Source organism: Panthera onca, chromosome D2 (assembly GCF_046562875.1).
Source record: "Panthera onca isolate mPanOnc1 chromosome D2, mPanOnc1 haplotype 2, whole genome shotgun sequence".
Lineage (NCBI taxonomy): Eukaryota > Metazoa > Chordata > Mammalia > Carnivora > Felidae > Panthera > Panthera onca.
The window spans coordinates 9,211,371-9,227,451 of record NC_138349.1 but is presented as its reverse complement, the minus strand read 5'-3'; the positions used below and the strand labels follow the sequence as shown (position 1 = coordinate 9,227,451).

The following is a 16,081-nucleotide window of genomic DNA, read 5'->3' as shown; positions in this document are numbered from 1 at the left end:
CCGCCCAGGGTCTGTGGTCGGCGGGAAGGCCACGGCGTCCACCGCAGGCACAGCGAGGTCGGCAGCAGGGCCTCCAGGTCGCCTGCAGCGACGGCACTACTCCTACCTGACGATGGACTCTCCTCGAAGGACCAACCCTTCCGGGCGGCCAGACAACCGTCGTCCACACCGCCTGCTACTTCCTCGGACCAACGTCGAAAGATCCCCCTGCGTTCCCGCCAGTCTCGCCCCGCGCCTGCGCACAGCTCCTTTCGTAGGCCGAGGGGCCGTCGGAGCGCATGCTCCGTCCTTGAGCTCTTCCCCGGCAGGTTTGGAACCGCGTTGCTGAAGCTGGCTGGCGCGCGCATGCGCGTCTCCGGGACCTGGTTCTTTCCCCACTGGACAAGGAAAGGCTGGTCTTGGAATTGAAGCCTGCCGAGCCGGAAGGCGCTGTGCTTTTTCACCTCCGTCTGCTCTGGCGGAAACGCAAGCGGTGGAAGAGAGGTTCCGGGCTTGGCCTCGGCTGGCGGCTGCAGCATGGACACCCGGGCCGAGGAGGCGGGAGTGACTCGCCGCCCGATGCTGGCCTCTTCCTGGGATGCTGCCTGCGGAGCCCTGGCCCGGAGTCTCCATCTCACCCGGGCTGGTGTCGGCGCCCCGGACTTGGACTGGGAGCAGCTGCTGGCGCCGCCTGACCCGGGGTGAGCAGGGCCGGCGGGGACCGGGCCCGCGGCGCCGGGATGGTCGCGCTCCTGGGGGAGCCGGGAGGGGAGGCGGGGCCGAGCGGAGAGAGGGTGGGGGGCCCGGGGTGCGGGAAGGACGTGATGCGGGGGCCCCTCATCTCCGCCGGGTCGCCCCCGGGGTCCGCCTCCCTCCCCCAGGCGAACCGACGGAGGCCTCTCTGTTGTCGACCCGAGGGGGCGTTAGAAAAACGAACTGTCGAGAATCCCCATCAGCTTCATTATGAGAAAGAGCCGCGTTTGCCTTTTATTGCATTCTGCTTCCCACTCTTGTGCGCACAGTAGGTGCCCAGGGAACTTTTTATGTTGAAGGAGAAGGACTGCAGAGGCTTGAGTCCACAGCCGAGGAGAAAGTAGAGGGGAAAACCCCGGTGGGTGGCGTGCCCATCTCCTTGTGACTCTGTGTTGAGCGTTTGTTGGGTGCTTGGGAGGGTGCGGGGACCGCCGTGGTAAATGGGAGTGAGTTAGAAGTCCTGGTGGCCCAATAGGAGGGTCGCGAGCAGCGTTCAGACAGGTGCACTGTGTGATAGTTTGAACAATTCTTTTCAGCCAAGATCTGGTGATTTTGAAAAGAAGCCTCAACAGTGACCAAGATGAAAACCCCTGCTTCCTTTACCTGAGATGTGACCCTAACGGAGGTGAAGAAATCGTTTCTATTGGCGTTTTAAGTTCCGCAAGAAATATGGAAGTATACTTAGGAGAGGAGTACTGTGGAACCAGTAGGGGCAAGCATGTTTGTAGTGATCTGGATAACAGGTTTGTAACTTGTTCATGCAGAAGTGTTCCCCCCAAGCAGTGTTGTTTTTCCCCAGTGTTTGTGGTATTTACTGATTCTCTGACATTGAGGCCAGCACTAAGGGAGAGAAGATAAAAACATACCAGCAGGAATAGAAGTTTAGGCGCTAGGAATCTTGGCGTGTACATGAGCCCAGTTTTTTTTGTGTTTTTTTTTTTTTTTTTTTTTTTTTTTTAATTTTGGAGAGAGCGAATGAGTGTGAGTGGGGGAGAGGGGCAGAAGAGGAGAGAGAGTCAGAATCTTAAGCAGACTCCACACTCAGGGTAGAGCCCCATTCGGGGCTCAATCGCATGACCCTGGGATCATGACCTGAGACAGAACCAAGAGTCTGGTGCTCAACCAAGTGAGCCACCCAGGGGCCCCTCAGGAGTTTTTATAAATGTGGAAATTGGGAGCTAACAGAAGGCAGGTAAGTTGGTAGAACATCATAGCTAGTTAGTGGAGGACTTTGATTAGAATTGAAGTTGTGATAAATGTTTCTTGTCTCCTTAACTCAGAATGGTCTGTTTTCCAAAAATTAATTAGGCTGGAACTTCGAACACATTTGGAAGCCCATTACAAATAGTGCACAAACCCCAGACTGTGCCATACAAGTATATTGAATGTGTTGTTATACTTTTGATTTTTTTTCCGAATTCTTAAAAAGATTCTGTCCTAATCTTTCTTTAATAAAATTCAAGCTATGAACGGTTTTATTATACCACATAATGTTGGAAATAATGGATATGTTTATTGAGCTTTAAAATATGCTCTGTGCTACATGATTATACATTTGTTATCTTTTTTAATTATCTTATATAGGTAGTAAGTGACAGATGTAGTCTTTTCATCCAGTGCAACTCAGTATTAACCTACAGTTCTTTATGTCTTACCAGGAAAACTGAATCTCAGGATTTATGTATTGTCCTGGAAACCTTCATTTTTAAACGTAACTGTTAAAAGTGGTAATGAGTGAAAATTTTTTAAAATTCATTTCTTTTTTATTTTTAGTGAAGGTGAAAAGATTATTTTGTACAAAAAATATCTAAAATTGGAGTTCTCCACACATGCTTGTAAAATAAAGGTAAGTAGTCACTAAATTATAACTAATTTGAAAACTACAGTTGTTTTTGTACTACATAAACTTATTTTCTGATAGCTCACTAATGTGGTAAGTCCAATGTGGTCCCTGGTTTTAGTTGAGAAATACTAAACATGGAAGAAGAAATTCTTCTCTAAGAAATTACCAAAATTCAGGGCACCTTAGTGGCTCAGTTGGTTAAGCTTCTGACTTCAGCTTAGGTCGTGATCTCACGGGTCATGAGTTGAACTCCACATCAAGCTCTGCACTGAACAATACAGAGCTTGCTTGGAACTCTCTCTGCCCCACCCCCGCCCTGCCCTTCCCCTGCTTGCACTCTCTTTCTCTCAAAATAAATAAATGAACTTTAAAATTATCAACATTCTTCTTTTAAAATAAATCAACATTTACTAGCTATGGCAATGCTATGTCATGTGCTATTATTAATATAATGGTATCGTACTTTTAGCTTTAAGCCTTGGAAAACTGAGTTTAAGTACATTTTTTATTTTTATGTAGAACTTAGGTGCAAAGAAAGTGACAGTTTTTGTCCCAAATCATCCAAAGAGAACACAGAGAAGTTCCAGACAAAGGCAGTAGAGAGTTCAAGAAATTTGGACTGGTGTCTTTAGCAGGAAAAATATTGTTACAGTGAACTTTAATGAGGTCATTAGAGTCTAGGGAAAGAGTACTTAGCTGGAAATCAGAAGCCCTGACTATGAAATGAGCTTTGTTGCTAACAAAACAGCCTTGGTCAAGTTTCCTCACCTGTTTGGACCTACTTTGTAGGTTATACAAGGAGACTAAAGACAGTAAATCGTTGAGTTATTTTTATCTTTAAAATATTTTATCTTGGGGTGTGTGGGTGGCTCAGTGAGTTAAGCATTCGATTTCCACTCAGGTCATGACTCTCAGTGAGTTTGAGCCCTGTGTCGGGCTCTGTGCTGGCAGCTCAGAGCCTGGAGCCTGCTTCCGATAATGTGTCTCCCTCTCTCTGTCCCTCCCCTGCTTGCTCTCTGTCTCTGTCTCTCTCTCAAAAATAATAAACATTAAAAAAAAAAAAAACCTCTAAAGTATTTTATCTCTGTGCTTATTATTACTTAGAGAAGGTCACAGAACTGACCTTCCAAGTTGTTAATATTCCAAGATGTTGTTTTAGGAGCAAACGCTAGTAACTTCTAAAGTCTTTTAAATAAAGCGATTCATTCATTCAACAATTAGAGTGCCATTTGATCCCGGATCCTATACTAAGCATTTAGGAATTAACGGAAATAAAATAAATTGGAGCAAAACCCTCATATTGCTAATAGTATAGTGGCCAAGACGTGTCCAAAAGTGTGCAAAATATGTCCTACATTCAATAGTGAGGAAGACTTGGGAATCAAAAAGCATGAAAGAGATCACATGGAGGTTGGAATGTAGATGTATAAATTTGATGAGATGTTTATTTAGTTGTTGATGACAGTCCGATCTTTCGTGTCGCACTGAGTTTTTTGATCGTGGATTTGTGTTCACCTGTGTCTTTGTGTGATACATGGGCTTGTGTGTCTCTGAAGGAGAATGTTTTGTGACTGTTCTGTGAAAGTAGGAGGGAGTGCAAGGACCTGTTTCATTTAGGGGGATCTTATGAGGACTTCTTCCAGGGCAATAACATATGCAAATTAAAATAAAAATAATAGCTACTGGTGCACAGTTTTGAGCCCTTAATCAGTGTGGTCAGTACTGGAAATTTTAACACGTACTTCTCAGAACAACTATGTGAAATCGTTATTACCCTCCCTCATTTTACTCCTGATTTCAGGTTTTTGCCTTTTCCCAGGATCACACAGGCTCTAAGTAGAGTCGTCATTGAACCCAGTTCTGTCTGATTCTAAATCCTAGTCCCTTTCCACTTTGCTACTTTGTTGTGCATATCACACATAAAATGTCTTTTGGTTCAGGAACATGGACAAAATGAGGCAGCATGAAGCATTGGGAAAACTACTGGGGTAAAAGCTGGCAGAGCTACGTCCAAAGTTCTGACCTTTACTACCTGGGTGTCCTTTGACAAGTTAGAAAATCACCCTGCACTCATTTTTTAAATATGTAAGTTATCAAGCTATATATTAGATCATCTTGATATTCCCTTACAGTTCTAACTTCTAAAGTACTGACTTACATTTAGTATTTCAGAAGCAACGTAGCATGGGCTCTAGACAGCCTTATTTTGCTTTAAATATTTATATTTACATTGCAAGTTGCAGTATGTTAAGTTCTCAGATTGGTACAGTTTATTTTTAATCCCTTAAAAAACTGAGTAAATGTTATTTTATGTTTCCCATCCCCATTTGCTATTTTATGTGTCGTCTGTTAGTTTGAAAGGGCTTTTTTATTTAAATACTTCTGAGCCTCATGATAAATTTGAATTTTTTTCTATGACTATGCTAGAGAAAATGTAAAAATGAAAATGTATTTAATTTTTTGATTCTTGAATGCTTCACTCTTAAGAGTAACTTTAAATGATGATTGTTTTTAATATTATTTTCTGGAACGTCTTTGTTTTGTAACAGTTGCTCTCCTTTGGTGAAAAGCAGTGTGTGTTCGTCAGTAAAGTTGTGGTACACATGAGGCGGGTTTCAGCCAGTTCCGCAACAAGCTCTCCTGCTCTAGGATCAAGGATAGACCTCCGGAGGGTCCAGACTATCATGGCATCCATGGGGTCAAAGCTGTCACCTGGAGCTCAGCAACTGATGGATGTGGTTAGATTTCAGCAGCAGGTAGGTAGAAATGGATTCTCTCCAGATGACCGTTAAAAATTTCAAAAAGGTGGGGCGCCTGGGTGGCGCAGTCGGTTAAGCGTCCGACTTCAGCCAGGTGACGATCTCGCGGTCCGTGAGTTCGAGCCCCGCGTCAGGCTCTGGGCTGACGGCTCGGAGCCTGGAGCCTGCTTCCGATTCTGTGTCTCCCTCTCTCTCTGCCCCTCCCCCGTTCATGCTCTGTCTCTCTCTGTCCCAAAAATAAATAAAAAACGTTGAAAAAAAAAAAAATTTCAAAAAGGTGGCTTTTTTAAGGACACGTATTGACTTGGTTTTTTCTTTGAAAAAGATTGATTTAATGTTTTGAAAAGATACTGATTTAATGCGTACCTTTATTTACTTTTGTAAAATAACATTTTATAGACTTACCCTCTTCCAAAATATTTTTGTTACATATCTTCACAGTTTTCCATGAATTTACTCATTCATTCAGCAAATATTTATTAAGCACCCTCTCAGTGAATGAGGCAGTGTTTTGAGCACTTTAGAAAGTTCAAAGATTAGTCTGTAGCCTATCTTTAAGGATCTTTATAGTCTCATTTTATCTAGGCCTTTAGAAAAGAAGGAGGGGACCAGGCAAGTAAATTTGGAGGGATGCAGTTTGAGAGAGAAAATAACATGGATTAACTCTTCAGCGCTGGAAGGAATGGGATATAGCTAGGAAATGGATAGAAGTTCACTTCTCTGGGGCGAAGAAGTGGTAGGGCGAGTTGGGCTTGGGGCCGGATCATAGGGGGCTTTGAATGCTGTCTTAAAAGCTCATAGGTGGTTTTGCCTATGTTTTGGGAAATTCGAACCCAGAGTTATACATAAGAGGAATGAGAGGGTACGGTGAATCAGTAGGATGTGGGACCCCAAGGGGAGCAGCTGCCTGTTCCTGCCCTCATCCAGGTGGGAGTTAAGGAGGGTCTGAAATTGGACGTGTAACCTGATGCTGGGTTGTGAGTTGCTAAGGTGACGGTGCCGTCAGGGCTTGACAGCTAACTTGATATTGGTGTCGCTGGAGAAAGATAAAAGAGTTAAAAGTGAAATTGAGGTTTTGAAGATGGGGCTCCCAACAGTATAAATGGAACCCAAGGGAGGAGGCTACTTGGGAGAAAGGAAGTTTGATTTGGGGAGTATTGAGTCATGGATGTGAATCCAACGGTGCCTGTGGCGGGAAGCAGAAGGGAGGTATGCGAGGGGCACCCCAGCAGAGGGTGGGGAAGGAAATGAAGGGAGAGCCAGAGCAAGGAAGAAGGGTCCATGAGGAGTAGCTGTGTTTGGGAAGGACACAGGGAGAGGGAAAAGGAATAGGAGAGCGGAAGACCAGCGGTGCGACCGAGTAGCAGCAGGAAAGACCTGATGTCAGGAGACCTGATGGCAGGTTCTGGTGCTGACATTTGTTTGTACTTGTGCTATCTGGTGTTGCTTCATCTTTTTGACATAAATTTCCCCAGGTTCAAAATCTAAGTGATAATACTGCTAAGATCATAGGATTCATGGGAAAGTTTAAAACAAATAGTATAATAAACAACTTGTGCGTTTCTCGCGAGATTTACCAATAGTAATTTATTTATTTTTTTAAAGTTTATTTATTTGGAGAGAGAGTGCAGCTGGGGGAGGGGCAGAGAGAGAGGGAGACAGAGGATCCGAAGCGGGTTCCATGCTGACAGCATAGATCCCAGTGCAGGGCTCGAAGCCATGAGCCATGAGATCATGACCTGAGCCAAAGTCGGATGCTTAACTGACTGAGCCAGCGAGGCTTCTCAACCAATATTCATTTAGTACAGGTGTCACCAACACAATGGGCAAGAAAGGGAGACTAGCAAAGTTGACGGTGATCACAGGAACCTTGGAAAGGAGGGGTTCAAAAAAATACCAGGTTCATACTTTTCTTTCTCCTGTACCGTTATCTCACCTCGATGCCGCAGGAAGTCTCTGACTGGGCCTCCTGCTCCACCACAGTCCATGCTCCACAGGGCAAGCAGAATAATCTCAAAGGGTAAATCAGACTCGTCCTTCCCCCTGTGTAAAGCCCTCTGACTGCTTCTCTCACACTCAGAATTAACCCAGATTCTTTACCTTGGCATCTAAGATCTGGGCCTTCTTGGACTCCTTAACCTCATCTCCTTCCTACCAAATCTCCTTGGACACCTTGCTCCAGACATGCTGATGTGTGTATTCCTCAGATACTCAGATGTGTTCGGGACCTTTGCACTCTTAACTTTTCTCTTTCTCCAGAAGCCCTTTCCCCAGACCTTGGCAAATCTGGCTTTTTCTTTTTATTAAGATACCAGCTTAAATGTTACATCCTTATTAAGACCTTCCCCAACTACCAGTTTAAAATAGCCTTTTCCAGGGCACCTGGGTGGCTCAGTCAGTTAAGCGTCTGACTCTTGATTTTGGCTCAGGTCATGACCTCATGGTTCGTGAGTTCAAGCCCCACATCGGGCTCCGTGCTGAGAGCATGAAGCCTGCTTGGGATTCTCTCCCTCTCTCTCCGCTTCTTCCCCGTGCGTGTACACTCTCCCTCCCTCTCTCTCCCTTTCAAAATGAATAAAAATTAAACTGAAAACTAAATAATTAAAATCGCTTTTTCCTCCAAATCTGTATCATATTTTCATCAGAGCCTTCTTGATCATTTTGTTGTTATTTATATATTGGTCTATCTCATTAAAATGTAAGCTTCATGTGAACAGGGACCTGGTCTGTCTTGATTAAGGCTTCAGATAAGTATACGATATATAGGATTTGGATTATCAACTGAGTACTCCTTAGAGATCTTCAGGGGGTCAGTTTGAATAACCATGAGGTGGAAACCAGATTTTGAGGGATTAGGCACTAAATGGGGGTAGTTGGAATGTTGAGGTCCCAGGGTAATATGGGTCTGTTTCAAGAATGGTAGAGATAAGGAACTTGCCTGTGTCAGAATTCCTTGTGATATTTATAAAATACATGGGGCGCCTGGGTGGCTCAGTCTGTTGAGCGTCCGACTCAGGTCACGATCTTGCGGTCCGTGAGTTCGAGCCCCGCGTCAGGCTCTGGGCTGATGGCTCAGAGCCTGGAGCCTGCTTCTGATTCTTTGTCTCCCTCTCTCTCTGCCCCTCCCCCATTCATGCTCTGTCTCTCTCTGTCTCAAAAATAAATAAATGTTAAAAAAAAAAAATTTAAAATACAGATTACTGGCTGTCGCCAATGACCTGAAACCCTGAAGGCGGTTTCCAGGAATCAGTATTTCAAGCAGGCATCCCCCGGTGAGTCTTATGCATAGTATATTTTAAAAACAAATGATTGAGGACAAGGATCCTATGGAGACAGAGATTGAAAATGTAAAAACAAGAAGAAATTTTTTTGTGTGTGCAAGACTTTGGAAACATCAGAGAGGGTTCAGGAATTAAAGTCAGCTCATAGACCAATTTTTATGTTTTAAAAACTTAGCTTTGGAAGAAGGGATAACATGGATAATAGATTTTTTTTGGCCATGTCTTCAAGTTTTCTTTAATTCCAAAGATACATGTTTTCTTTGCCTTGAATTTCAATCTGTTCAGAAGTAAAGTAAGTAAGGCAAACCATAAGAAACTCTTAAATACAGAGAACAAACTGAGAGTGGATGGGAGTGGGGGAAAGGGGAAAATGGGTGATGGGCATTGAGGAGGGCACTTGTTGGGATGAGCACTGGGTGTTGTAGGTAAGCGATGAACCACGTGAATCTACCCCAAAAACCAACAGCACACTTTACACACTGTATTTTAGCCAATTGGACAATAATTTATATTATTAAACAAAAAGTGCATTAAGTAAATCATAAAAGTGCTTTCCCAGCTCTCATTCTGTTCCCTGCCTGGTGTGTATCCTGAAGTTTTCTGTACTTGTAGAAATACGTGCACGTCCTTCCATCCAACACACATGCTGTGCCCTCCCCCCTCCCCCCACTAAATCATTGTGTATGAGGACATTTGGGGAAGACAAAAAGTGATCCAGTTAAATCTTCTTTTAAACATGCTAATAAAAGACTTCTTCCAAGTGAGGAGGCTCTATTTATGGGATGATTCTTACAGGATATACCTGGATTTCTAGGATTGCATATTATTAACAAACCAGAGTCTATGGAATGTCTCCCGGGAAAACGTCATGTAAGCTCTTGTCATGTATCAACTATTTGTTGAGTATAAAGTAGGGATATTTTGGGGCTCCTGGCTGGCTTAGCTGGTAGAGCCATGCGACTCTTGATCTCAGGTTATAAGCTCAAGCCCCATGTTAGGTGTAGAGATGACTTAAAAATAAAATCTTAAAAAATAAATAAATGAAGTAGGGATGTCTCATGACCAAAACTATTCCTTCTATGGAAGTTGTATAACCGCACACACCTTCCTACATTAATTTGGGCAGGGCCTGTCCTGAAGGGGAAAGAAACAACCTGGGAAGCTTTGTTAGGAGTCCTGTGCCTCTCCCTGCTTCACCTGGGCTATGGGGTTGCTTGTGTTCTTGAAAGTTTTATTAATGTCGTATTTTATTTCATTACGTTTGAAGTTCAAATTTGCTGGCTTTGGTTTGTTTTTGCTTTACCGTTTGGAAAAATTGAATGGGATACTATATCAAAGTGCCCTAGCATGTAGTTTTCATTTAATGTTAGCTGAGTGAAAGGGTGTGCCCCATTTTCTCGAAGAACAAATTCAGGTGTGCGAGATTTACACGGTTTACTTTTTTCACCTTTGAAATACAAATATCTTTTTTTCTTGCTTTTTCAAGGTGATAACTAAAGTTAGTCAATCCTTTCAGATATCTGACCGGATATTCAGAGATAAACAACTTTTCACAAGCCTGGAGGTATATACATGTGCATATATGAAGTTATGTATACACAATAGTTTTTTGCATATTCATATATATGTATAATTCTACATGAATGCTTTCATGTTCTTTTAGGCTACTCTGTAATTGTTTTCCATATAACATGATGTGGATCCATTGTTAGAAATTATTTCATACATATCCCTCTGCCTGCTTTAAAAAATTTCTTTTAATGTTTATTTCTGAGAGAGAGAGAGAGAGAGAGAGAGAGCGAGCATGAGCAGGGGAGGGGCAGAGAGAGAGGGAGACACAGAATCCGAAGCAGGCTCCAGGCTCTGAGCTGTCAGCACAGAGCCCGACGCGGGGCTCGAACTCATGAACCATGAGATCATGACCTGAGCTGAAGTTGGGACACTTACCCGACTGAGCCACCCAGGCACCCCCTTCTGCCTGCTTTTAAAAGGGCTTGTTGTACCTTGTAAGGCCAATGTACAAGAAAATTAAGAATTCAGTGAAATCAAACGACAGGAAATAGAATAGCCACTAGCACTTAAAGTTTGTTTATTTATTGCACTGCCACATAGACTTACCTCTGAATTCCTTGACAGTTAATGCAAAGAGGAAAGGTAAATCACCTAAAGAGCTTTTATTTGAAAAAAATATGAATTTTTATAATCAGTGAATTTCTTATAATCAAAATTTGATATATCTGAAAAGAAAACCTTGCATAGCAAATACCTTATTAACATTTGGATTTTTATAATTAACATTTCTGCCAAAGTAATCGTCATACACAATTTTGACGTTGATTTCACTGCTGTTTATGTAGACTTTTCAGTTTTCTGTCATTAAGGTATTTTTGCTCTGTTATACTGCTACCAAAAATCATTTAGCTTTGTCATCATGATTGAGTAAAGCTCGTTTCCACCAGAGGAGAGTTGTTTACTTTAAAACTTTTGTATAGAATTACATACGTAATTTATATATATACACATTTGTATAATTGTATGCTATATATATAATATGTATGTAATTCTGTACAAAATATAGAAAAATTATATTGCATATAATTACATGCAATTATATACAAATTTATATAAAACTTACACATAATTTGTATATATAATATGCATGTAGTTATATAACATAATTGTATACAGTTCATCTTCTTGGAATAATTTAATTTAAGGCTTATTCAAAACTTGGATTCAATAGAAGAACACATTTCTTTCTAGAGTATTTCTTCACTTCAGTAACAGAAGTTCTGTGGAGACTCCCCTACTCCTACACCACCATCTTCTCTGGCTTTCATTATTCCCCTTTCCTGCATTGTTTATCCCTAAGTATTTATCACTGTCTCTGTCCACATGATATATTGTCTTCCTTTCTCCCTTCCTTCCTTCCATTGTTTCCTACTCCCTTATAGGTTCCACATATCAGTGATTTTCATTGCTTTTGTTTACTGTCTCATTTCCTATGCCTAAAACACAAAGTCAATTTCTGGTAAATATTTGTTGACTGAATTGAGTTTGGGGTTGGCATGATCCAGGAATCATTTTTTTAGAATATCTGGAAGATGTGTATACTGAGTTTCTTTAGCTAACCTTAATAATACTTTTCTCATTCTCTTTCACTGGGTATTGAGCAACAGTAAATATGAGATGATACCCCCGATAAGAGTGTGTAATAGAGTTCTGTGTTTTGAATTTAGGATAGAGCCCTAAAACTTAAGAGTCAAGTCCACTAGAAGTAGTTCTGCTCTTCTCTTGAGGAAGAATCCCAGAGTGCGGCACAAACAGGCCCTGTAGGGGAGATCATGTAACCTCATCACAGAAGTGAGCCAGGATCTTGTCATGAAATAATATAGCACCGGTTCAGTTGAGGCCGCAAATCATTAAGGCAGACATAGCCAAAAAGTTTGCTCATTTTAGTCATTGTAGACGTCACAAATGTACCGATGGAACATCATCAGTACCTTAGAGCGTGTAAGCTATCTGGCGTGTCTTTTGTGAGAAGCTAGTAGTAGAAGGTTTCCTTAGGTTAGCTTATTATATGGGAAACTTGATGGATGATACTCGATTCTAAGAAAATTATCAATTATCGTGACTCAGTTGAGTAGTATATTTTATCGCCATAAATTAAGGAGGCCTTTGTAGTGGAGACGTGAATGTTAATGCAGTTTTACCAAGCATGCTAATATTTAATATTTCCTTTAGGGAAAAACTACAGAGAAATCATTAAAAGTCTGGACTGTGGAGTTAGGTGGCCCAGGTTCATGCCCCGGTTCTGCCACTTAACTAGTTGTGTTACGGTAGACAAGTGACCTTTAGCCTGGGTCTCCTCCACCCAGTATGGGGGTAGTAATCGTAGCCTGCTTCGTGTGGACGTTTTGAGGGTCAAATGAAAGAATGCACGTCGCCTGCCTCACAGTCATTACCCCCAAAGTTAGCTGTCATGACTGTTAACAGAGACGTGTATTTCTTTACCTTGCTCAGAATCGTATTCCCATTGGCGAGCAGCTTCAGTCGGTTTTGGGAAATCCTGGCTACAGACGTGGGATTGACCTGCAGTCATCATCTACTTCGGGGGCCTTAGACAAGTCCCCGTCCACGCCTTTTCCTTTCAGAACCGGCTTGACCTCTGGAAACGTGACTGAAGACTTGAAAGCTTGCACCGATCAAAGTCTGCAGCCACCCGGTGGCGGAAAGGCTACGAGCCTCCAAGAGTATAAAACTGTGTCACCGAGCCATGTTCTTCTTGAGAATGACCTCAAAAATGCAGTTTCTTCTCTCCTACCAAAGAAAGCAAGTGACAACTCGAACATACCTAACTCTGACTTGCTGCCTTTTCTCCAGAGTTTATGTAGTCAAGTTAGCCATCTCCGCGTGGGACGTAACACCAAGTGGCAGGAAACCGTCCCTAAGGCTGGTGAAGACATTGCTGGTGTTGCGTAAGTATTTAAGACAAGTGTGATTTAGATTTCATAGGTGGAAGAATCAGTTGGAGGAAAACATTGGTTTCACTAACTACTGCCTGAAAATGTTTCCCGAGGTCATTTTAGCAGCTTCTGCATTTTACACATTAACATACTTATAGGGAATAAATATTAACATACTTATAGAGAATAAATATTCTGTAGGGGAGAATGGATTACTTTTAAAGAGGTGTCTAAAACTGAAGATGTTGATCACTTCTTAGGCATTTTATGGAAGGGGTATAAGCATCAAATAAGGGTTGGAGTAGAAAGTTATCTGTATAAATGGGGAGGAGCCGTGGAAACCATAAGATAAACATTTGTGCCTGATTATAATCACTGAGTCATCATAGTAGATTTTCTTTGTAGATCTTGTTTGCCTTAGGCTAATTTTAGTCTGGTCATCAATGACATTTTTAAGCTTATAATCGTTTATAGTGTACAGACCCTCATCTGCTGATCTCATAATTCTAATTTTTTTGCAGCCTTGGTGTGATTAATGGGTGGCTAAGTATTTGGTATGTTTCCCCATCCTTCATGTTGATGTAATGTGTCAGGATATTGCACTAGACTGGAATTCATGACTCCGGTCATAGTTCTGGCTTAACTCTTTTGCCTTACCGGTTAAATCTTGTGGTTTAGATTTTTTTCACATGTAAAATGAGGTAGTTTTATTGGTTGAAATTTTCTTAAAGTCTCCAATAGCATTGAAATTTGAGGAGGTTAGGAAGTTATTGGAAAAAAAGTATGGTTTTCAGTAAGGATATTTATTACTTAGTAATATTTTTTAGTAAGGATTCTCGGTAAGGAAAAAAACCATTATTCTTTAGTTGTTGATAGATTACATCAGTGAACTCTAGTTGGTATGTGATGTGGCTAAACAAACAAAACAAAACAAAGCAAACCAAAAAAAATTAAGTTGAGATTAAAAACTGCTCTGGGGCCAGGTGAGATTGAATGTCTCCATTCCTCTCAGCTCTGTCAGTGCGAAATGAGCTAACCTTTTTCAAAATTTTATAGAGAAAGGAAAAGAATTTTCTTGGATGCCAAGTTAGGATAGTTGCGGGGGTTATGCAGTCTTCACAAAGAAGAGAGTGTTCTGGGAAGGAACATTTGGTGCAGGGTGTTAGATGTGTCTTTACATAAAAAGTTACAAATCATCGTAATGAAGGACATTCCAGAAAATTATGGACTTTATATTTTTAGTATATGCATGACTGTATGACTTTATTTAAGTGTTTATTTTTGAGAGAGAGACACAGAGTGCGAGTGGGGGAGGGGCAGAGAGAGAGGGGGAGACACAGATCCTGAAACAGGCTCTGAGCTGTCAGCACAGAGCCTGATGCAGGGCTTGAACTCCGGAAGGGTGAGATCATGACCTAGGCTGAAGTCGGACACCCAACCAGTTGAGCCACTCACTGTTCCCCGATGTCAGGAGTGTTAAACAACTTGCTGATTGCAGACCTTTTATAAAGATTTGTTCTTTGAGGGTAGAAATTCTCTTCATTTTTATATTCTCATTTCAGTTGTATGCTTACATGGTTAAAGAATTAAAGATTCAGAATACTTTGGGCACTCAGGGTCGTGGTTGCCTGTTCCATGTTTATTTTTGGAACCTGGAAATATGTTGTACGAAGACAGCACAGCTATGGAGGCAGATTTCGGCCATGTGTGTCGGCTGCTTGTTTTAGTAGAGTTTGGTTGCTTTTGTGATGACATCAGGAATCATTGTTATATTGTGTGTGTGTGTGTGTTTTAATTTATTTGTAGCACGGAAGAGCAGCCTGTGTGCTCCTACTTGGAAAAGGTCCTTACTAAAAATATGGAACTGATGGAAAAGAAGCTTGTGGACTACATTGATCAGCGGATACATAAACTGCAGAAGCACATAGATACAAAGTTGGCTTTGTTAATGGACGTGCTGCAGAGTCCCTGCCCCCCACCCGCCGGGATGGCCCTCCGACAGTGGGACTCTGGGGAAAGACTTTCAAACGGAGAAAGATAAGCGCTCGACACGGACCGTGCGCTACAGATATTTATTACGTATTTATTAGAAAGCCAAAACCCCACAAGTTCGAGGCAAGTATTTAATGGCATTTGAGGATCACCATGTTACGCACGGTGACCTCAGTGTTCATTTTAGCTCCACGTGTTACTGTGAATCCAGTACTTGTGCTGAGATTTAACAACACGATAGGGTTATAAATTATTTATTATTTTTGTTTACAGTCTTGTTCACTCTGACAGAAATGTATGTGTGTTTCTGGCTTCAGTGTTGAAACATGTTAAGGATTTTTAATGCAATCCATGGGTCTGTGTTGTATAATGTTTTTGATAGAAGTACATTTTTTATTTATAATAGGGCTTATTTTATGGTCTTAGGAGTATGAAAAAGAATGCTTAGAGTATTTGATGATTTTTCTTTTTCTAATTGATTGTTCATGGAAAATTAGATACCTAAGATAAAAGCCTTTCATTCAGGTCACTGATTGGGTGGTGTTTACGCTTGGATAACGGCTGAGGCACAGTGTGTTTGGCAGGCGTACGTATACACCGGGGCCGTTATTATCTGTTTCAATAAAGCGTAGCAGTAGGTAGAAAGTAAACATCAGAACCGGCCTGTTCCTTGTTGGGATTATTACTTTAGACTTAGCGTTTGAGGTAAATTGAGAGAATTCATCCTGTTTGATCTCAGTAAACCCAGAAAGTGTACAGTCCCCTCCTTTCCTGAGCAGATACAGGTTCTGGCCAGAGGTCTTCTCTCGTGTGTTTCCGGTGTGAAGCGCTGAGGTCTGCATTGAAGGAAGAAAGCGTGTGAATCAAGGGGGCTGCGGTTCTCTCTGGCAGACGTATGATAACTATCGTATGTGTGTTAACAAGTGATCTAGTTGCCCTTAAAAATAAACCTATCCACTTTGGAAATTACTAGTCTCAAGGAAACAGTAAAGTTTTATTTTCAGTGAA

The 16,081-nt window shown here is 41.8% G+C and overlaps 2 protein-coding genes across 3 annotated transcripts in view; one reads left to right on the top strand and one right to left on the bottom strand.

Annotated features, from left to right (window-relative positions):
• Nucleotides 1–518, bottom strand: part of LOC145712489 (uncharacterized) — a 17,429-nt gene extending 16,911 nt beyond the window's left edge. Inside the window, exon 1 of the mRNA XM_081790446.1 lies at nucleotides 107–518. Within this exon, the coding sequence (XP_081646572.1) occupies nucleotides 107–518 (412 nt within the window). The remainder of the gene's footprint in view (nucleotides 1–106) is intronic.
• Nucleotides 517–16,081, top strand: LOC132676321 (ATPase PAAT). 2 transcript variants are annotated; one of them, XM_078434921.2, is made up of 6 exons: nucleotides 517–680; nucleotides 1,269–1,475; nucleotides 2,506–2,578; nucleotides 5,125–5,331; nucleotides 12,639–13,093; nucleotides 14,888–16,081. In XM_078434921.2, exons 1-6 carry the CDS (start codon nucleotides 517–519, stop codon nucleotides 15,120–15,122), a joined length of 1,341 nt encoding a protein of 446 aa, XP_078291047.2. In that variant the 3' UTR covers nucleotides 15,123–16,081. The 2 variants fall into 2 exon arrangements, with proteins under 2 accessions (XP_078291047.2, XP_081646571.1); XM_081790445.1 differs by lacking the exon at nucleotides 14,888–16,081 and having other exon boundaries at nucleotides 12,770–12,876.